At 32.7% G+C, this 24192-nt stretch overlaps 1 protein-coding gene across 2 annotated transcripts in view; it reads left to right on the top strand.

Annotated features, from left to right (window-relative positions):
- LOC127735316 (transcription intermediary factor 1-alpha-like) overlaps positions 1–23763 on the top strand; it is an 82990-nt gene extending 59227 nt beyond the window's left edge. The window contains exon 2 of one of the 2 annotated variants that reach the window (XM_052245464.1): positions 21557–23763. In XM_052245464.1, the coding sequence (XP_052101424.1) occupies positions 21569–23251 (1683 nt within the window). In that variant the 5' untranslated portion in view covers positions 21557–21568 and the 3' untranslated portion in view covers positions 23252–23763. Of the gene's footprint in view, positions 1–21553 lie in introns of both variants that reach the window. The other variant, XM_052245463.1, reaches the window with a different exon arrangement.
- The last annotated feature ends 429 nt before the right edge of the window (positions 23764–24192 follow it).

The raw sequence follows: 24192 nt of genomic DNA, 5'->3' as shown, positions 1-24192 counted from the left end.
GAATTAAGAGTTGCATGAATACGGATTCAAATGAGGTTGAATTATTGTCTTGTAAGTCAATAATACATCAGCAATGTTTTTTAGCTTATGTTGACGAAATTGAACAAAACTGACTGCTAATAGCGAAATATTATTTCTATATTCTTATTTTATAAATGTTTGAAACAAAAAATAAAATCAGATTTTTAATTTTTTTGTCTAGTTGGTAACTAATGCGCCTTTAATGTTCATTATCGGTCGGTCAGTAATAGGCTCCTTTGCATTTTGTGTAAGCATTGCTTTGCCGACTGAAAATCATCTAACCAAATCGTGTGAGAAATCGACAGCCTTATAAATCATGCATTTTTGTGGATAGCATATACCATTTAGTTATCGTCAATACAAGAGTGACTAGAGGTGATAAACTTATAAAAAAACCTCTAAAAAGTGTTTTTTATGGAGTAAACATTATATATTATGCATTCAGACAGGACAATAATGTCAATTCTAAATTGTTTTATGTAATCATATCTGTTCCATACAATGACATTGTTCTTATTGAGACCATATTCAGAGAAGAAGATTACATCTTCAAAAATCTTGATCCAGTTTTTCTTGTAAGCAAATTCATAGGCCTAAATGATGTACAATTTACTATGGTTTATCCTTTTTTTAAACACCTTTGTTTCCCAATTAGTATTATCAATTTTATGGGACAAGTTATGTTGTTTGAGGAAAATAGAACTGGGATATATAAATCAACCACGTTAAAAAATGGACTTGTATACTTACTATACAAATCCTTGTTTAAACAAACTGCAATTACAATATGAATAATGGAAATTGTCTTATTTTCAGTAGAGCAAGACTTAAATGGCAACATCAAGCACAGTTGCATGTGGTGTTTGTGACTCTCAGCACACGACAACAAATGCTGACTACTGGTGTCCTGAATGTGATGAAGGACTCTGCTCCCAATGTCTGAAATATCACAATGCATCGAAAGCCTCACGACACCATGTTGTTATATCTGTCCACAATTATAAACAATTACCTCCCTCGATAGCTAATATATCACAATACTGTTCACAGCATGACAGAAAATTCAAGAATTATTGTCCGCAACATGAAAGTCTCTGTTGTCCACTGTGTATTCAGTCCAACCATGCTAACTGCATGGGGATATTATCGCTGGAGAAAGTCATACAAACAGCAAAGACTTCAGTCTTATTGGAAAGTCTTGATGAAAATCTGAAATATATCAAAATGAATGCTGAGAGAGTTGTAAAAGATCGAAAACAAAATCTTGTTGAAATCCAGAATCAAAGGCAAAAATGTCACGATGAAATAAAACAGGTCCGTAATAAAATTAACGAGCACCTTGTCAGTTTAGAACAAAACATACTTCAGGATCTATATGCTGCAGAAGAGAAAGTTAAATCAAAAGTAGAAGACTTACTGGGAAAACTTGCTGAACATTCAGAAAAATTGAATTTATTGCAAACCTTGATATCAGCTATCAAAGAATATGCGTCAGACATACAGGTAATTCTTGGGAGTAAAATGATTGAAACAGAAATTAAAAAACATGAAATATTTATGCAGTCGTTATTTGAGGATGATAGGTTACAGAAGATAGACTTGAACTGTAAAATTGAGGACAATTTATCCAACGTATTGTCTACTGTTACTTTATTCGGTTCAATATCTGTTGAACGAGTTCTCAACTGGTGGTAATGCAGGCAGAAAAAGACAAACAAGCACATATAAGAAAATTTCGTCATGCACCACCTACAACTATCAATGATTTAAAAATGACATTAAAAAGAAAATTAGAATTTGCTCATGTCACAGGGTGTGCTTTTTCTAGTACGGGAGACATCTTCCTAAAAGACATCAGCAAAAAACGTCTTCTGATCTTAAAGGAAGATGGAACCTTGAAGAATGACATACCTCTGTCATATCGAAACCTAGCAGATGTCACTTGTATCGATGACAAGACAGTCGCTGTTTCATTTCCTAATTCAAATCAAATTCAAATCATCAACATTTTAACAAAAACAATTGAAAGCAGGATAAAAACAACCAGTCACTGTTACAGTATATGTTACAGAGATGGCCACTTATTATACTGTAATACTGGCACAGGTATACAGAAAGTAAAAGTGTCAAACTATTGCTATTCTACTTTGATTAAAGACGAAACCTTGTCAAACTTTAGTTTTGTAACAACATCCAAAGACAAGATATTTTATACCAATAGCTCACACCATACAGTTACATGCTGCTCATTGACTGGAGAGAAAATGTGGGAATACAAAGATCAATCAGTTCGTTCTCCGCGGGGGATATCTGTAGATAAAGACTCAAACGTGTATATTGTTTCATCTGGTAACAATAGTATACTTGTCATGTCGTCGGATGGAAAACAAGCAAGAAAACTACTTGGGCAAGATGACGGAATTAGTAACCCTTTTGGACACGAGTTTGATGTAAAGAAAGAAAAATTAATAGTTGCGAATTTTTGTGGACCTATATTGTACGAACTCTGTTAGGACACAGTTATGATTACGTGGAAAACTGCAAAAAGAAATACTGTAAAAATACTAAAATCTACCTGAAATCTATTGAAATGACAACAATTTCAGAATTCAAACAGAACGTTATAATTTTTTTTAGAAAATTTCATTTCAATTGATTGCTATGATTTTTTTATTTATTGTGATTATTTTTCAATACTACAATAAAAGGATAATTTGAACCTCTTTTCATCTTCAAAATGCGCTTAAAAGATATGATATCACCAGATATTGTTATTTAATGTAAAACAATAAATCTTAATGTTTTAATATTGTTGCAACCAAAAAAATCTAAAATTTAAGATCGATATGACCTATAAAGGATCAAATATTCACAAAGTAAAATTGTAGAAATATTAAAATCTTCTTTCATAATAAGTGCTAAAACAGTAACTTTTATGCAGACAGCCATGAGCGTAGTTCTTCGATATACATTTGTTTTGTGGTTGTCAGTTGCTGATTTATATGAGCCAAAATGTTGCGTTTTCAGGGAAAACGTTATTTTGTGACCTTTCATGTAATAATATCCTTTGATTAATACCTACCAAGACGAAGCACTGTTATGTGACAATTATAGTGTCACAATGCTTTTGGTATACCATCATTATCTATCTGTTAAACGTTTATAGCCTAATTAATATGTATGTTCTGTATGTAACTACATAAAACAAAAAAATTGTATTAGCGAAAAATCTAGAATGCTTACTGTCTCACGTATTTTAGCAAAGATCATGATTATCCCCTATGACTGTCTTTTTGCTTTTAAATTGTTATTAGTGTCGAGCAACGAACGACCAAATTTGTAGTGACTTTGTAGATGAATAACAGAAATTAAGAAGCCATTCTTTTGACATATTGGTTATTTCGTAATATTTAATGGAGGTTTTGCTTAATGTACATACATCCCATATGTTTTCATTGAAACCTTTTCATGTGAATGATTACTTTGAGGGTAACAGATTGTGGTGACTATCCAAAAAAATGAAAATAAAAGACTTGGTATCTCACTATCTGGATACTTGCGGCAATAATAATTCATATTCCTTTAAACACGATAATCATCCGTTGGAATCGGATCCAGATTGTACTTAAGGTTACACGATATCGAATGACGTTACGCCACGAGTTATCGTTTCCGCTGTTGTCGACATCCATGAAATTGATGGCAAACGTAAAACCTGATGTTTTCTAAAAACTTAGAAAGAATTCAACAAACAATTTGCCCCAGTCTGGTATAAAATAGTTGAAAGATAAATGTTTCTTTATTTCAAATATGCAAATATATATGATTATATATTAAAAAAACCTTTATTTTAGCGTCGCTTTCTATACTATCATATTCAATCACAAAACAAAAACTGTACACAGATGCGATTCATATGAAAGAACAAAAATGGGAAAACACAATATATGTAGGCCCTACGCTGTACTTTAATTGAAATGATTACATCATTAAAATCCTTTTATTTTTGGTAAACATATTTGACTGTAACTTTGCCTAGTATAGATGCAGAGTGCCGAGAGATTTGAGGCAATACATTATTTGACATTGATTGCTTCGTCGCTTTCCGCCAATTCTTCTGCTCATTCTTTACCTTTGAAAATAAACTTTTTGAATATTCTGTTTCTATTAAAAAGTAAGCATTTGTACGATTTATCTATATATGTTTTTATGTATATCATATTGAGTTTTTTTATTCATGGTTGTTTTTTTGCAATAAATTCTTATTTATGATGCACGCCTTATCCCGATGACATTTTGTTTTGAAAGTAGAAATCCAATTTATAGAAACGCAGGATGATGTGTGAAAATACATGGAATTGTACCACTAGTAATGCAATTCCGTTAAGCAACCCATTCGTTTTAAAACGGTTGCCAAAAAACGCCGCTAGCAAAATAGAAAAAGGAAATTTATTTGGAAAAGAATACGGATAGAATTAGGCGAAAAAGCACCATACAAGCAGACGTTGAAACTCATACAGAAAATAGTTTGTTGGCAAAAAAACTAGTTGAACCTGGATAATTGGCCGACCAACTTTCCATTCTTAAATTATTTTCTCGAAATTTACAAACAAATTATAAAGATATAGTTTCATTAACCTATTTTATTCAAACGGCAGAAACAAACTGAATAGATTTTATATTCATGTTAATTTACGCCTGTGTATTCGGGGATGGGTGTGTTTTTGGTGTTTTGAGTTGGACATAATGTACAAGTACAGATGATGAAAAACGCACCTTTTCCTAAAGTGGGGACACAAAACCACTGAAAGACGGTAAACAAAGTTGCCTTTTTGGGAGGGACATATTGCTCACATAGGCGTCGGGAAAAGCCCGAGGGTATTCACAGTCTTATAAGGAGTTTTTATAACAAGTATACAAGTATGTTTGTAAAAAAGAAGTGTTGTTAGTTCTTTTTGTGAATAAATGGAGAGGTGGGATATACAATAAGACAGCAACAGCTGGACAATTAACGAAACAAAACCAAAAACATATAGATAATCGTGACTAATGCATGATGGACGAGTATCTTTTCACTTAATTTGTAGTTTTAGTAAAGATTCGTTGGTCCCTTGAATTGGAAAGTTGATAAGTATATTTAGTAAAGCAAGTATAAAATCTATCAAATTATAACATCATATGTTCACAATAATAGCCAGAATTTAATCATCACAGTAACATGTTTCATATTTGTTAAAGTCTTTAAACTTCTTGTATCTCAGGAGAACACTCAAACCATTATGAAAAAAGGAGATGTGGTAAGATTGCCAATGAGACAACTTTCCATCAAAGACCAAATGACGTAGATGATAGCTTGCTTACATTTGAGATCTCCCAATTAACATTCTACTATGAACTGCTTATTCAAAAAGATATATTGTCACCATCACTGTTTACTTAATCAAATTTTTAAAGTATTTTATTTATGCATGGATTTACTGGTTGCATCACCATTGTCTAGTATGGTAGGGTGAAGTTAAAGATGAATGAATAGCACGTGAAATTTTACAAAAAAAAGGGTATTTTTCATAGTTTTTATCAAATTTGAAAATTTAGATATTATTTAAATAACTGTATTTTGAAAATTCACGTGAATTTAACGTGTACAAAATTCATGTGATTTCTACATGAAATTATCATAAGATTCACGTGAAACTTGTGTGAAATCAGTTCACGTGAGTTTCCCGTATAAGCTAGTTTGAAGTGAAAATCACACGAAATTCACGTTAATCTTAATTCATGTGAGTGAAATTTCCCTGTGTTGGACGAAATAAAATTAAATCAGTAGAAATTGATATTGAATTACTAGGAAATTTGCGAAACCCGACAGGGGAAATTTAAATAAAATAAACACCATTTAGATCCATACATATTTTTTTTTCAAGACATCTTAGTAAGAATAACGTTCTTCTGTATTCAATAATGTCACACGTTTTCGGTCAAATTCTAAGCGTATCGATCAACTTTGAAGCCATTTATCTCAAAAACAAGGATGGTGACATATGAGTTTCTTTACATGCACGAATTCAGTATACACACCTGGATATTATGTTAGTTTTGAGTCTTTCTCCGTATATAAGAACATAACCATCCATTGAAAAATCTAAAAAGATAAGTCGAAAAAAATCCATTTTCCCTATATATCTATGTAAATTTGTCGCAAAAAATTTACGTTTTCCTATGAAAATTACAAGAAAACAAAAATGGTGACCCCCATTTATTTTTTATTACATATTCCGATATAACTGGATTCAAAGGATAGGTGTGCCAAAAAGTTTAGAAATCGGGAGATATGCCATTCGGTATTGTGTTACCTTAACAAAGTGTAATTGCTCCTCAGGATTAGGATACCGCCGCGGATTTCGGGTCAGGATACCAAGTGTGTTTAAAGTCAAAGTTTCTATAAATGCCTTATCCAAACTTTTTTATTGAGCACCAAATAAAGGCTGTTACGATATTCTTCAGTATACTTATTTACAACATCAAACCTTTTTAATACATAAAACACCAGTTTTTTGCAGAGCTGTTTCTTTCAAAAACTGAAAACAAAGCAGTTTGTCCCTAAATCTAGACAACGTTTATGATTTTTTATACAAAATTAATTTCTCTTATACATTTGTATGACCTACATTCTTTTGAAAAATGAAAAATAAGATACTCATAAATGACCGAAAAATCATATTTAAAAGTCACATTATTCATAATACTGAATAATTGTACCAAAATAATTTATTGTTGTGTTAGTCAGGAATATTATGTTTTTTTTACGATGATGTTAAAATTTAAAATTTTCTTGTTTTTTTTTTTTGGGCAATTAGTGATATTTCCGGCTATGTGGGCATAAACTTGAAATAGGCAAAAAAGTGAAAATAGCCTGCTTACTTTATAAACCCTTCTTCACACAAAACTATACATTTACATGGAGAAGATAAATTTTATGTGCATACAAATGTTGCCGTAATGGTGCAAATACATGCGAAAAGGTCATTATTTAAAAAAAGCATAATTTGCCTTAAACTGTCTACATTTGTTTCAAGACAATGATTAAGAAGTAAAACAAAAACTTATGTAAAAGAAAATATACCTAGTCAAAATCATAGCTCAAAGAATCAGTTTATTTCTATTAGGATAAAACAACAGTTAATTCAGATAGTTGTTTTGTTTAGGTTTGGCATGGCCTTTTACTTATTTTTGGATTCATATTCAAATGGAGTGATGTCAATTTTCACTGAAATTCTTTCACACACAGTGTCAAATCCGACAGGTGTTAAAAACTCTACTAGAATTGCATATGAAAGATTCAAACTCTGTCATTGTTTATTTTTCACCAAATCCATACAATCAAAATGGGCTGTTAAATCACAAATTATACAAATTTTTATGAAATTTTGCACAAAAGGCCTAAATCGTAGTTATTTTGTATCTGGGAAAATTTGTTTTGCTTTCAATAGAATTTGGTTTTGGTTGCAAAATTCATTTTAGCAGTATTTACTCCAAATCTACCAATCTGCCCAAATTGTTGTCATCTTTAGACATTTAGTATTATTTTACATATATCTGATTTACGCCACAGTGTTGTTAAAACCTTAAAGTACACACATGAAGCTGTCAGACTATGAACTTAACGAGGATTAAAAAAGATTTTTTTTAAATTGTCCTTTTGTGAAATAAATTAAGGGAAAATCGGCCCTCGCTCATTGCGAAAAATTACATTTTGGGTAATCCTTAAGTATTTATAAATTCAATGATGGTTGAATAAGTTTGCGCGTTCCTATTGATGGTAGAACTCCAAAATCTTCTTACACAAACCTTAATCGTAAGCTTCTTTACTTTTGTGCATAGGGTGTTCATAGTTCTTACAATCCATATAATAATGTCTTGACCACCCTGTATATCCTCACTGATAGCCCAATATATAGTCGTCGGGGCACCTTCCTCACAAGTCTGTAAATATTTAAATCAGTGATAAAATTGATAAAGAAGTTATGTTGATTTAATGCATGCATATACACATTCACAAGTACATGTCCCTGGAGTAAACATTCACAAGTACATGACCCTGGAGTAAACATTCACAAGTATATGTCATAGAAGTAAATATTCACCAGTACATGTCACTGCAGGCCAGCTTATATATGAAATATAGTACCTTTTCTAATTCTTTGGCAATTTAACCCTTTCTGGACTCATTGCTTATTTTTTTTTTTTATCTTTTATGAGGTTTTTAATCCCCAGATTATCAACATTACAACGTTTACTCAGACTGGAAAGTTTTCATTAGATGATATACAATGCCTCATAAGAAAATAAAAAAAATTAGATAATGATCAGTGTGTCTTCTTTATAATTATTGTATTAATTATAAGCGTTTTCAAAATCAAATTCCTGCAAGTAAATGTTTGTCTTTTAGCAATATCATTAAGAGAAGAATCGATTAGCAAGAAATATTTGTTCAAGACGTCTTTTAAAGCACTACAAGGAAAAATGGAAGATGGGAAAAATATTTTAATGCGTCAGTAGTGAATTACAAAACATAACGAACAGTAGAAATAGCTAAATTTATAGATGTAAGCAGCTAACATTTTTCAGAAGTACCCAGTGTATTGGATGTTTGTGTCGATTGGTTACTCTCTCATTTTCCCATCACATACATAGTTATCTCCTTTTTCATTTGTGTCTATAAAAGATATTTGTGAAAAATACAAATTGTGAGATCAAGTTTAAAATTTCATCAGCTTATTATACGATTTCATACCGCAAGATGATGTGCTATATTTCATATGAAGGGAACTGAACTGGCTTTAAACTTAAGATGAGGCGATCAAGCCTGCGGAATCCTTAAACCAATTTATATGAATAAATGAAGCATAAAAAATAGGTCAGAGCTTGATTTCTGATCTGACAAATTCCGGACGTAAACAATGATTACCAATACTGTAATGGAATTAATCATATATTCTTAAGCATCAGGTCGATACAGTTGTGTGTGATTGTAAGCCCCCGATAGTTTCATTAACCAAGTAGATGCTTTGCCACTGATATGTTGACGACATCGGTGTACTCCAATAGTCACCGTTTTCGTCTGTTTGATGACAGGAATGTCTCTTCTCATATTTTCATTATACCGGTCCTTTTGGAGAAAAACAAACTCAAGGGTTGATGGGGGTATAGAAATGTGGTAATGTCTGAACTTCTCCTCCCATTCTCCAGTGAATGTTTTGCCTAAGTGCGACTGCCGTTTTGGCTGTACTAGATATATAAATACGCAGCCACGTCCAATCGGAATTGGGGCTTTAACTCTGATGCCTTATATTGGGAACGTGTAACACTCTCTGGACGTTATTTAAACTCTATTTGCAAAAAATCTCTATGATTTACACCAAAGCAAAATACTTCTGCTGCATTCCCACATATCATCATTTATTTATTTACTGCCCAAATTTACTACTTTTTTGTTTGTTTCTCGTTCTGAATATTTATGAAATATTTGTCTCTAGTCATTCACCGTTGCAACAAACAATCAATACAAAAAAAAAAAATATTGTCAAGGGGGTTAGCATTACTAAGACTATACTTCTTATATTTTCAGAGATATTTAGTATAAACAAGTTTGCTTCTCTGTTCTCTTTGTGCGAAGGGGGGGGGGGGGGGTATTTTTTTCATTTTCGCATTTGATTGTATCCTTATAAATATGAAGTGTGTAGTTGTATTTAATTGGTGTTATAGTAATCTAAATGTGATCTCCTTTTATTCACCAATGCTTCTATATTAACCTTCATGAGATACGCATGATACATATGACTTAAATCGGACATATTCTATCTCTTGATTATGAATTCATCAATACTATAATAGTCACGTGTAGTCTGTCGTCACATATCTATTTATACTTTTAACCGTCCTGGTTCATCATATCATTCATTAAATCAGCCTGGTAAAATATTGTAAAACAAATTACATTCAATTTGCCTCACATAGCTTTAATATTCACACAAACATATAGTTATCCGGATTTCAACCCCAGCTTGTCGAGGTTCTTGTTGCTTTATCGGAAGTTTTCTGAGAAGTGTGAGTTAACTGTTGTCGTTTTGTGGTGTTTCTAAGTAGGTCATGTATTTGTCGATTTATATAATTAGCTCACCTGGCCCAAAGGTCTATATCAAAAAAAATTATAGCAGTTTTAGTACAGAGCAAAACTAACTAGTACTAGATGAAGAACAGCAATAAAAACGTTATTCCTTTGCTTTTTGTGTGCTTTTTGCTGTGCATGTACTGATTTTGTGCCATGAATGGATATCCCACATTCTTTGTTTTGTATAAGATAAAAATTATCAGCTGAAAAGCCTATTTAGTGTAAAATTAATGTTTTAGCAAAAATGAGACAACCTATATTGAAACTATGGTCCCTAAAATGTCCTTTTTCAGCAAATTTCGCAGTATTGGTCATTATCTTGAAAACTGTTATCGATATAAAGAAACTTTCATAATAAAATGACCGACTAAAGGAATATATCTTCAAGTTATTATTCATGGTCATACCCATTTTGTGTTTCTTTTCTCGAAGTTATATAGTAGAATAAGAAAAATTGGAATCAGAAAATATGATCAGCAAAATAAGACCTACAAAAAAATCAACATGGCCGAAATCTTTGACCCATTATAGGTAGTTATTGCCCTTGAATAGAGATTTTTACCTAATTTAGCGTTTTTTGCAGAAACCGTAATAGAAAAAGAGAAACCTTTAAGAGCAAAAATGTTAAGTAAAAGGAGATCAACAAATCAGTGTACATGACCGAAATAGTCAACCAACTGCTTGTTGGAGTTATTGTCCTTGAATGATGAATTTTACAAATTTTTTTTAATATTGTGTGTGTAAAACTATAGTAGATTTGTAGGACGTTTAACACCCTTAACTAAACTAACTTACTCTTAAACTTTAAATAGCAAACATAATGAGCAACACAGGATCTAAAATAAAATTAGTAGGAATTAAATTGGCAATAGTCCCCTTACTGGATTTGTTGCCCTTAAATCCCAATCAGCCCATTTTTTTAAACTCTGAAAACAATGAAAGATATAGAGAAATTGAATAAGCTCAAATTATCAGCAAGACCGATTTTGTTTTGCCAACACAATTTCCTTTCAGCACAAGTAGTCTTCTTGCATTGTTTATTATTTTTTTGTACATACCACCTTAGCAATACAAGCTCCTTGCAGTCTCAAGTTCTTTTTTTTTTAATAGCAGATAGAAATTCAGATGACATTATAGAAGCATCTTATCAATTTAGCTTTTACTCTGAAAAATTAAAAATAATTCCTAAAAAATCTCTTGAAATTTTATGTGGGTGGCCTGATGCCATGCCAAAGTTATGTACCTATCCAATATTCCTTTATTTCTCAGTGGCAATCGATGTTTCTCTGCCCATCTATCCCGCTCGAGCCACTTTGCAGTGCATACTCATATCATATACTGCTTAATTTGTTTGTCCTTAATGTACAAAAAACATGGCTCTGTACATTTAGGAATTGCAGCAACCAATCAATCTTACAGAGACCAGAGAGGTGACACTAAAACTTGTCTGTGAATTTTTCATGATGAAGAATAGAAATGCACAAAAATGTATGATAACAATTAGAAATAGTAAAAATGTGCATTTATTGCATATCTGTATGTAGACTGAGAATAGGAAATAACGCAATTTAAATGCAGATTTCATTTTATATAAAAATAAGGAGATTTGGTATGATTGCCAATGAGATATATCTGCACCAAAGAGAAAGTTCAAATGACAAATTAAAGATATAAGCAATTATAGGTCATCGTACAGCCTTCAACAATGAAAAACAACCTACCGCATAGTCAGCTATAAAAGGCCCCGACATGAAACAATTCAAACCAGTAACATAACTGCCTGATTTATAACAAAAACAATTAACGAAAAATATTTAATGACATACATTAATCAACGACAACCACTGTACTACAGGCTCTAGACTTGGGACAGGCACATAAAGAATGTGGCGGTGTTGAAAATTTTGACTATTTTGAATATCTTGTTCAATTAAAAAGAAATCTTTCCGTTTTTCACTTATTTGAACTGTACATAAGTTTTAACACGGCCATGCATGTCGTCCAATATCGGCCATCTAACATTACTATCGGCATTTCAAGTTCTAGTGTCAAGTGACACTTACTACTGGATACAGTCTGATTAACCTACAGATCAAGTGTGTAATGTTCGCTTATAAGTTAAGCAAAACATGGGCACATGATCTCTATATTTTTTAATCAGATAGTACTGGATAGGATATAACTTTGGAATCGTTGGTTGTATCATTCATGATAAAATTATCCTGTCGACGTGGTCTCATTTTCATTTGAAGGCCATGCGACTCCGACTGGCTTTCGTGGCTTTTCTCAAAACAAAGTCTTAAACGGGAGGGGGTAGGAGAGGTCGTGTTCCCTCATTTCGAATTTCCGAGAATATAAATGTCACATCCCGAATTTCCGTGAAAATATTGTGTCCATTCCCGCATCACGATATGATTAAAACCGTAATTCCCGACGATTTAAATAGCTATCCTGCCGAACTGATTTTAAATAAAGCTAATACTAACAATGAACACTGCCCTTTCCTGGATCTTGATATCTATATCTTTAACGGGAAGCTTAATACCAAAATTTATGATAAAAGAGATGATTTTTCATTTCCTATTGTTAATTATCCATTGTTAGCTGGTGACGTTCCCTTGTCACCATCTTATGGTGTTTATATATCTCAATTCGTTCGATTCGCTCGTGTATGTAACAACGTATTTGATTTCAACGAAAGAAATCTCTGTATTACTGAAAAATTATTACACCAGAGTTTTCGAAAGCACAAACTAGTCAAACATTTACTAAATTTTATCATCGGTACAAGGACATCATTCGTAAATATAAATCAACATGCAGACATCTAATACGTTCAGGTATTTCACATCCAATATTTTATGGTAATATTCTTTACTAAGCACAAAAATGTAGGCATTCACCTCAAAAGCTAACCAAACCTTTAAACAGACCTATTCGGAAGGAATATAGTTACGATACTGTTGTCAGGTCATTAAGGATTACATATTTTGGTATTAATATTGATTCACTCATAGGGTCTTTGCATCGGAAATAAACACATTTATTCTAAAACCAGTTGTTGGCATGATACGAGTTATGTTCTTCTCGTATATTTTATGATGGTATGATGCTAAACCCCTAACGGGAGGGATTGTACCTGATTTTCATATGATGAAGACATAATCTTTCAATCAGTTTAATTGAGGGCTGGAGCTTGCATGTCAGTAACTGCTAGTAGTCCTTTGTTAATTTATGTATCATTGTCATTTTGCTTAGTTTCTTTTGTTACCTATTCTGACATCGGACTCGGACTTATTTTAAACTGAGTTTTACTGTGCGTATTGCTATGTGTTTCTTTATTCTACATTGGCTAGAGGTATAGGGGGAGGGTTGAGATCTCACAAAACATGTTTAACCCCGCCGTATTTTGCGGCTGTCCCAAGTCAGGAGCCTCTGGCCTTTGTTAGTCTTTTATGTTATTTTAATTTTAGTTCCTTTATATGTTTTGGAGTTTAGTGTGACGTCCATTTTCACTGAACCAGTACACAATTTTATTTAGGGGCCAGCTGAGGACCACCTCCGGGTGCGTGATTTTCTCGCTGCGTTGAAGGCCTATTGGTGGCCTTTGGCTGTTATCTGCTCTTTGGTCGGGTTGTTGTCTCTTTGACATATTCCCCATTTCCATTCAATCCCAAATTCCCGAAAAAGGTCATTCAATCCCTCTTAAATGGAATTAGTTTTTGGGAGACACAGAATTCAACGGAACCTTTAACAACATTTTTCCATGCCAGACGGTCTATGGATAACAATGATTATAATTGCTAACAAAAAAATCGAGAACTAAATCAAACCCACACGACTTGTTCTAAAAGAGAGGCAAAAGACACCAATTTTCATACTCATTAATCGAAAACAAACTTACATTGATTTTGCAAAATATGAAAACGACTTAAAGACAAACAACAATATACAAAACACAACATAGAGAACTAAAGACTGAGAATCACGAATCCCACCAAAAACCGGGGGTGATCTCAGGTGCTCCGTAGGGATAATCAGATCCTGCTTTACACGTGGCTCTTATCGTATTGCTCATGTAAGTACACACCTGATGATAAGTCTAATTCGGTAGTTCACATTCGAGGAGAGGAGGATTGGATTGTGGTTATTACAATTGGAATTTCCCTCGTCAGTTGTGAAACAGATATTCAATATGGAGTCAGTGTATGTATGGAGAAGCTCCTGTATGAAGTCAGCTTCATATGAATAAAGAAACAAGTCTGCAATAAGAAGAGAACAGTTTGTTTCCATGGGAATTGTGATTGTTTGTTGACAAACATGTCTTCCAAACGTAACAAATATGTTGTCAATCAAGAAATTGAATATCTTGAATAGACAAGATACTTGTATATACGTTAGTCATTCTTTTTTTGAACAAAACAGGACCAATTAGTTCAATTTCTTTTTTAGTTTTCTAAATGGCTAATTGTGTTTAACTTGAATATAGCCATTTCTACAATAATTTTATGGAAGTCTTCTTTTCTCCGTCAAAAATAATACTTTAAAGGTTTAAGTTGGTTAAATTCTGAGATTATCCTTTGTGTCCAAGAGGCGTTCTTAAGCTGCCCATATTTAGCCTCAAAGTTAAGTTTAACTTTGAGTTGATTGCAAATTTTTTAATTACAGTATTTGATTTATATCGTTGCTATTGAAAAATGAAATTACTTAAAGCAAATCTGGTGCATCAAATCAGTTTTCGTTTTTTTGTAATTCTTTCGTTATTCTTTAATGTTATGATCTTTAGAGGGGTTTTAAGTGTCAATTTAATGTTCACCGATTTGACCCAAATTCTGATTTTTGATTTATCACACACTAAAATATGTTCAAAATACAAAAAGTCAAAATATTCACTAAACAATGTATGAACTCGTTATTATGGGCCGGCACTAAGCCGGTCCATCATTTGATATGGGTTTGAGATTGTTACATGATTATCTGCGGACCTATACTTTCTGTATATATGCAAAATTAAAGATTTTAGGTAATTGAAATAAATACATTTTTAACCGGATTTTCGAAGGAAATATCGGTTATTAAAATGTGGATGTACGGCGGGCGGCTGGGCGGGCGGAAGGGCGGCTGCCAAACAGTGTCTGCACAAAATCATGAAAACGCTTTAACATTTTTTTTCAAATTTATATATGTTGTTACCTGGGACTTAATGAAGGTCTAGTTCAATTTTCAAGATTCTATTATTTCTCCTTTTTGAGTTATCGCCATTTTTAATATCCAAAAGTGGAAATTTTAAATATTTATCTCTTGTTATCATGTCTTATCTCATAATAAAAATTGGAGTGACAGATTTATTAGAAAATTTTCTATTTCCTAAGTGGTGATGATTATAAGCTGTATTATTAGACATTTTGAAGTTAATTACATTATTATATTATTAATTAGATCTGGGTTATATCTTAGCATATGATAATCATTGGAGTGACAGATTTATTTGAAAATTTTCAGTTTCCTGATAAGATCTGTAGGACTGTATATATAAAGTTTGAAATTTACTAGTAGGACTGTATAAAGGAAGTTTGAAATTTACTGTTCATTATTAGACATTTTGTAGATAATTAAGTCTCCCTAAACCATAAATATTCTTACCCCCCCCCCCCCTTCAATTTGAGAATGTGCTTTTATCTTATAAACGGTCGAGATCCCCACCCCTAAACCATATATATTCTTGTATGGGACAATAAAACAATCAAATGAAATATAAGGGGAGTCCCCTGTGGTCACCCCCACCCCCCTCCGGTTTGAGAACTTGTAAACGGTCGAGATCCCCACCACTAAACCATATATATTCTTGTATGGGACAATAACACAATACAAATGAAATATAGGGGAAGTCCAGGGGGGTCACCCCCACCCCCCTTCTTTTTGATAACTTGTAAACGGTCGAGATCCCCACCCCTAAACCGTATATATTCTTGAATGGGACAATAAAACAAATCAAATGAAATTGAGGGAAAGTCCCTTGGGGTAACCCCCACCCCCTTTCTTTTTGAAACTTGTAAAGGTAAAGATCCCTACCCCGAAACCATATATATTCTTGTATGGGACAATAAAACAAATCAAATGAAATATAAGGCGAGTCCCCTGTGGTCACCCCCACCCCCCTCTTGTTAAAGAACTTGTAAACGGTCAAGCTTTTCATTATTAATAAGATAATACCACTTTGAGGTCCAAAGGGTCCTAAATTAAACTTTTGTTTAATTTCATCAAAAATTGAATTCTTTTGTTCTTTGATATGCTGATTCTAACACAGTTTGAGTGTTAAATCATATCTAATTTTAGAGAACTAAGTCATCACTGGTTGTTGTTATTATATTATTGATTATAATTTGAAAAATTGCATCATATCTTATTTTAGAGAACTATTTATCCAGTTTGAGTTATTTCCCTTTGCACAGAAAATATTATGGATAAAATTACTCGTCAGTTGTGAAACAATGTTTCATTTCAACATAAATTAAATATATATAGGGTTCTTTCAAATGCTGCATCTAAACCTGTATTCAAATATTAGATTTTTGGGCCCAGTTTTCAAGTTGGTCAAAATCAGGGTCCAAAATTAAACTTTGTTTGATTCAACAAAAATTGAATTTATGGGGTTCTTTGAAATGCTGAATCTAACCATGTATTTAGAGATTTTGGATTGTGGGCTCCTTTGTCAAATTGGTCCACATTGAGGTCCAAAGGGTCCTAAATTAAACTTTTGTCTGATTTCATCAAAAATTGAATTATTGGGGTTCTTTGATATGCTGATTCTAATATGTACTTAGATTTTGGATATTGGACCATATTAGGTATTTAAATGTCCAATTTCAAATATTTCACTTCTTTGACCACATTCATTTTGTGTCACAAACCTATGCTGTGTCAAATATTCAATCACAATCCAAATTCAGAGCTGTTTTAAGCTTAAATGTAGTGTCCATACTTGCTCAACTGTTCAGGGTTCGACCTCTGCAGGAAAATCCGGTTTGCTGTCACTTTGACAGCCTCTTGTTATTATTTTTTATAAAAGAAGAAGATGCTAAAAACACTTAAATATATTTATAACAATGAATGTTCATTGTTTTTTTATGCACAGAATGCGTGACTCATATTTGCGTAAATTCCCTCACCTGGTTATTTTCAAACAAGGTACCATGTTCTTACAACAACTCGTCCTCGGAACATGGGAGATGATTTATAGTTTGTATTTTTTTCTCAAAATAGTTATTCTATATTCTGCTTTGATTATTATATTTACAGTTTTCATCACTTAGAAAAATAATCATTATAAAGATATCTTTACTTTCTAGGTAACATGTTCCCATGTTTCGCGGGTTTTTCACAAAGAAAGGTCAAAGTTCAAGCCATTCTCAAATCTCCATTTGGTGTTTGTTAATACTTTGCAATTTTACTGCAACCCAACAGAAATGAAAATATTTTGTCAAGGATTTCTCAGCTGTTACGAAGAGAATAATTTGCTATACGGTCTGAAACTTTCTGATTTTTAGTTGTAGTATGTAAGCAGTTTTTTAGTCTGTCGTATACTCAATGAAAATATGAAGGGATAAGGAGTAAATGTACATGAGACAATATTAATATCAATACATGGTAAAACCCCAAAATGGAACGTTTTTATTGTTGTCCTTAATCTTCAAGTCACTATGAGGCATTCAACAATGAGCAATATTCCTCATAACTGGTAGTAAGTTCAAATTGACCCCTCACATCGGTTTGAGCAGAATTCATTGTTAAATATCATACAAAGCTACATCCATATATTTAAATGTCTATTTGTTGATACTTCAAACTTTCACCAAAACCGAATAGAAATGAAAACATTTTGTCGAGGATTTCTCAACCTTTACTGAGAGGAATAATTTGACATTTGTTTGGTTTAAGATTTTTATATCTTTTGTCAAACGAAGTTGGGGAAGGGATATAGTGTTTCATCTGTCCATCACAAAGTTAAAGTCCGTCTATCTGTGGAAGTATAAGTCATAGTTCATGAGATTTTGTTCATAGATGCGTCTTGAATAACCAAGGGGTACTGATAAAAATAATGTCAATTTGACCTACATTTCATATATGAATGACTGATTAAAGTTTGCGTTAGAGTCCATATCTGAGATACAACTCGTGGAGAAAAAATATTTTGTCAGTAGATGCGTCTTTAATAGTCAGGAGGGTCCTAGAAAAATAAGTCATCTTGACATAAAATTCATGGATGAGTAAATGAGTAAATGAGGTGAAAGGCTGCGTTAAAGTCCATATCTGAGACGAGGAATAAAAAAATTTGTCCGCAGTAGATGCAACTTTGATAGTCACGAGTTTCAAAATCAAGACTTGAAAATGAATTAAATGATATTCCATTTCATCAACTGTACAATTTAGTAATATTTTATAGCATAATCATTAACTAATTGATTGGATTGGAACAGTTCTGGCAATTGAGGATTCAAGTCAACTCAATATACAGATTGTTTATATAAGCATTTTGCACATTTTTACACCGAAAACCTCCGTACTTCCGGCCCAAAAATTTGATGCGTGCACCAATTAACTCTCTTGTAATGTATAGAATGGTGTGCGTATTTTAGACTAGTGGTATTCTAATTATCGATCGAGATGATATCAAAAGACTGTCGACGGTCATATAACCCGATTGATTTATAAATAGTAAGGCAAGCACGTGTAATTAAATAATGGCGATTTGTATAGATCTATTTGATTTCATGCTATAAATTAAAATATATGTATATCATCGTTTTACCTGTATAAGAATTATTTGTTGTTGGCCGGATCAGTCAACGAAACTGTTATTCCTGGTGTTGTCATTGTTACACTTTTCGATGTTGACATTCTTTTCTTTTTAATGAATGAACCAGGTGGTAGAAATATGCGCAACCGATCTTCACTTAGATAAATATTAAAGGTTGCATGAAAACAAATTCATTTGAGATTGTAATATTGACATGCAAGTCAATCAGTGGGAAATCTAGTCACCCCCTGTAAACACTGAAAACTTGATTTTTTCATTATTTGTCCGTTTTTCGCAAGAGTGTTATCAATGATAAATTCACGAAAAAACGTTCTAGTAAAAATATAAAAAAATAAAAACAAGTTTAAAATAAAAACTCAATTTCTATTTAATGTTATCATTTCTCTCCTAGCAAACGACGAGTACAGCAAGCTGTAGGAGCTTGGTGTAGAATTGGTTTAAAATGTTGCGATGTAAATAAATTCCTGGAGTATCGACTTCAATTTTTTTTCAACTGGCTGTTAAACTCTCTGGAACATGCCAATTATCCGTATATGTATGCAGCTAGATCAGAGGAGTTCAGGGAGAACTTTTCAAAGGAAACGATTGATATGCAGCAAAGATAAACACTTTTGAAATTAAGTTACTAAGCAAATCCAAACGGACCTTATCCCGATGTAAATTTTGAACAGATCGAACAGACCGCAAATACATGTACAAAAATCGAGACGACCCTTTTTTTGTTTGCATGAAAAATAGTAAAAAATCTTTTAACGGATAACAAACTTTATAAAAATATTTATCTTTAATTTTTTAACCTTGACAGACAGACTTTTAAATGGCTATTTTCACGAAGAGACAATATTTCTATATTGAAAGTTGAATGGACACGTGACAAGAGCAGACCGGTGTACTCGAAAACTTAGATGTGAAAAAAGGTATATTTCGGAAAATTGTAACATGCTAAGTACTTTGTGGAACACTCCGAAAATTGGTTACCTGAAAGATCTTTAGATTTTGTATGTACATGATTTTTTTCCCAATTATTTTTTTTATCAATATGCAGCAAAGATTTACATTTTTTAGATTTCAGTTTTGCAATCTACTAATGCAAATTATCTCGATAAATGCTGAACATAAAACTTCGTGTATTTGCATGTGTATTTTTGATAACACAGTTTAAGAAATAATTTCTTTAAAATGAGCGATTGTTGTTTAGATATAACTTTTGATCATTATCGTCACCGGCATTGTTTTAATATTGATTGTCTCGACTTTTTCATAAGAACAGTGAATCATCTATTGTTCCCGGTCACTAGATTTCCCACATTGAATAATACATCAGCGGTGTTTGATAGCTTATATTGACGAAATTGTACCAAACTGACTGCTAATAACGAAATGTTATTTCTATATTCTGCTTTCATTAATGATTGAATAAAATCAGATTTTATCTTTGTAACTAATTGGTAGCTTATGGCCCTTGAATATGTATTATCGGTAGGTCATTTATAGGCTCTTGTGCATTTTGAGTATACATGGCTTGTATGACTGAAACTCATCTAACCCAAAAGTGTGAGAAAGGATCTAAATTCTGAAATCGACATCCTTATAAACTTATGCATTTTTGTGGATTGCATAAACCTTTTAGTAACTGTCAATTTTTTATACAGATACAAAAGTGTCTAGAGGAGATATATAGATCCCACTACTGCATCAAGAGTGTTACGGTAATTCTCCACTCGAGACAGTAAAATTTTAAGGCTTGCCGAGCTTTTGAAGTAACTTAAATTTAACTATTGAGAGTAGAGAAATATCGTAATACACGAGATAAAGTGGTAGAATATGTTTCTCTAATGATTTTTAGACGATATTTAAACATAGTTTGTCCTTTTTTTTTTTTTTTTTAGATTTGCAGAAAGTTGTGTTCTTTATATGCGACGTCATCAGACATGGTCGCGTTTTTACATGACGTCAGAACAGGAAATTCAAAAGAAAGCAAGAAAGTTTCACGTCATAATTGAATTTCGACCAATCATTTGCCGAGAACAAAGTTTTCTCTAGAGATGAGCAATATTTTTACCACACCGATCGAGAAATTTGAAAAAAGCATGAAAATTAGAGAAAAACTAATAACAAAAATGTACAACTCTAAAAAGAGTTTTTTTTCATTGAGTAAATATTATATATAATGCTTTCAGACACGACAATTATGTCTGTTCTAAATTTTTTGATGTAATAATATTTGTACTATACAATGGTATTGTTCTAAATGAGACCAAATTCAGAGAAGAAGATTAAAACTTCAAAAATCTTGATCAAGTTTTTCTTGTTATCAAATTCATCGGCATAAATGATGTATAAAAGAGAGGCGAAAGATACCAGAGGGACATTCAAACTCATAAGTCGAAAATAAACTGACAACGCCATGTATTCATAATTTACTATGGTTTATCCTTTTGTTCAACACCTTTGTTTTCCAATAAGTATTATCAATTTTAACGGACCAGTTATGATGTTTGAGGAAACTGGAACTGGGATATATAAATCACGTTTATTTTCAGCAGATCAAGACTTAAATGGCATCATCCAGCACAGTTTCATGTGGTGTTTGTGACTCTCAGCACACGACAACAAATGCTGACTACTGGTGCCCTGAATGTGACGAAGGACTATGCTCCCAATGCCTGAAGTATCACAGTGCATCAAAGGCCTTACGTAACCATGATATAATATCTGTCGACAATTATAAACAACTACCTCCCTCGATAGCCAATATATCACCATACTGTTCACAGCATGACAGAAAATTCAAGAATTATTGTCCGCAACATGAAAGTATCAGTTGTCCACTGTGTATTCAGTCCAACCATGCTAATTGTGTTGGGATATTATCGCTTGAGAATGTCATACAGACAGCAAAGACTTCAGTCTTATTGGAAAGTCTTGATCAGAATCTGAAAGATATCAAACTGAATTTCGAGAGGGTTGTTAAAGATCGGACACAAAATCTGGTTGAAATCCAGAATCAAAGGCAGAAATTTCACGATGAAATAAAACAGCTCCGTAATAAAATTAACGAGCACCTAGACAGCTTAGAACAACTAATACTTCAGGATCTATATGCTGCAGAAGAAAAAGTTAAATCACAAATAGAAGACTTCTTGGGCAAACTTGCTGAACATACGGAAAAAATGGATCTTTTGCAAACTAATATGTCAGCTATCAAAGAATATGCGTCAGACCTACAAGCATTTCTTGGAAGTAAAATGGTTGAAACAGAAATTAAGAAACACGAAATATTTATGCAGTCGTTATTTGAGGACGGTAGTTTACAGAAGATAGACTTGAACTGTAAAATTAAGGACAATTTATCCGACGTATTGTCTACTGTTACTTCATTCGGTTCAATATCTGTTGAATCGAATTCTCCATTGGTGGTATTACAGACAGAGAAAGACAAACAAGCACAGATTCGAACTTTTCATCATGCACCACCTACAACTGTCAATGATATCAAAATGACATTAAAAAGAAAATTTGAATTTACATGTGTCACAGGGTGTTCTTTTTCTAGTAAGGGAGACATCTTCCTAGTAGACTACGGCAAAATACGTCTTCTGATCTTAAAGGAAGATGGAACCTTGCATAGTGACATACCTTTGTCAAATCAAAACCCAGTAGATGTAACTTGTATCGATGACAAGACAGTCGCTGTTTCATTTCAATCTTCAAATCAAATTCAAATCATCAACATTTTAACAAAAAAAATTGAAAGCATGATAAAAACAACCAGTAGCTGTCAAGGTATATGTTACGCAGATGGCCACTTATTATGCTGTAATACTGGCACAGGTATACAGAAAGTAAAAGTGTCAGACAATCGCTCTTCTACTTTGGTTAAAGACGATACCTTGTCCGGGTGGAGTTTTGTAACAACATCCAAAGACAAGATATTTTATACCAATAGATCAAACAACACCGTATCATGCTATACTGTTACTGGAGAGAAGAAGTGGGAATACAAAGATCAATCAGTTCGTTCTCCGAGAGGAATATCTGTAGATAAAGACTCAAACGTTTATATTGCTTCATATGGTAATAATATTATAATTGTATTGTCGTCGGATGGAAAACAAGTAAGAAAGCTGCTTGGGACAGTTGACGGAATTAGAATCCCTTTTGGGCTCGCGTTTGATGTAAAGAAAGACAAATTAATAGTTGCGAATCATAATGGACCTGTATTGTACGAACGCTGTTAGCAGACAGTTCTGATTACATGGTTTATAACTGAAAAACGAAAATTGTAAAAAATACTTAAATCTGCCTGAAATCTATTGACAACAATTTCAGAGTTCAAACAGAATATTATGATTTTGTTTTACAAAATTTCATTTTAATTCATTGCTATAAGGTGAAATATCATGTCTGGAAAAAACATTTGACACATGATCAACAATTTCCTGGATTTATTTATTTATTGTGATTATTTTTTTTTCAATACTACAAAAGGAGAAGGGTCATTTAAACCTCTTTGTATCTCCCAAATGCGCTTAAAGTTATTGTTCTTTAATGTAAAACACTAAATTTCAATGTTTTAGTATTGTTGCAATTGAAAAAAAAATCATATTTAAGATCGATATGACCTATAAAGGATCAAAATATTCAAAGAATAAAATTATTGAAATATTAGAAAAAAGAGGCGAAAGATACCAAAGGGACATTCAAACTCATACGTCGAAAATAATCTGACAACGCCATGACTAAAAAAGAAAAAAAAAACCAACAGACATACAATAGTACACAAAACACACCATAAAAAACTAAAGACTGAGCAACACGAACCCCGCCAAAAACTTTGGGTTATCTAAGGTGCTCCGGAAGGGTAAGCAGATCCTGCTTCACATGTGTCACCCGTCGTGTTGCTCATGTTATTACAAACCCGGTAATAAGTATAATTTGCTAGGTTGCATTCGGGGAAAAGGGGACGGGATTGTAGTTACGACATTTGGAACATACCCGTAACCATCTGTGAAATAGTTATTCCATAACGGTCAACCAACTCGTGATGGCGTCCGTAAAATTTACGAAGGGATGATTTCTACTTCATCACTTAGAACTCTTGGTTTAATAGCTTCCTTGTGAGCAGCAACTCTCTATCAAGAAATCATGATAAGAAATACAAGCCCTGGAATATCTTATC

Source organism: Mytilus californianus, unplaced genomic scaffold (genome assembly GCF_021869535.1).
Source record: "Mytilus californianus isolate M0D057914Y unplaced genomic scaffold, xbMytCali1.0.p SCAF_3, whole genome shotgun sequence".
NCBI classification, from domain to species: domain Eukaryota; kingdom Metazoa; phylum Mollusca; class Bivalvia; order Mytilida; family Mytilidae; genus Mytilus; species Mytilus californianus.
Note: the sequence above shows the minus strand (reverse complement) of the source record. Positions and strands in the feature narration are given on the sequence as shown.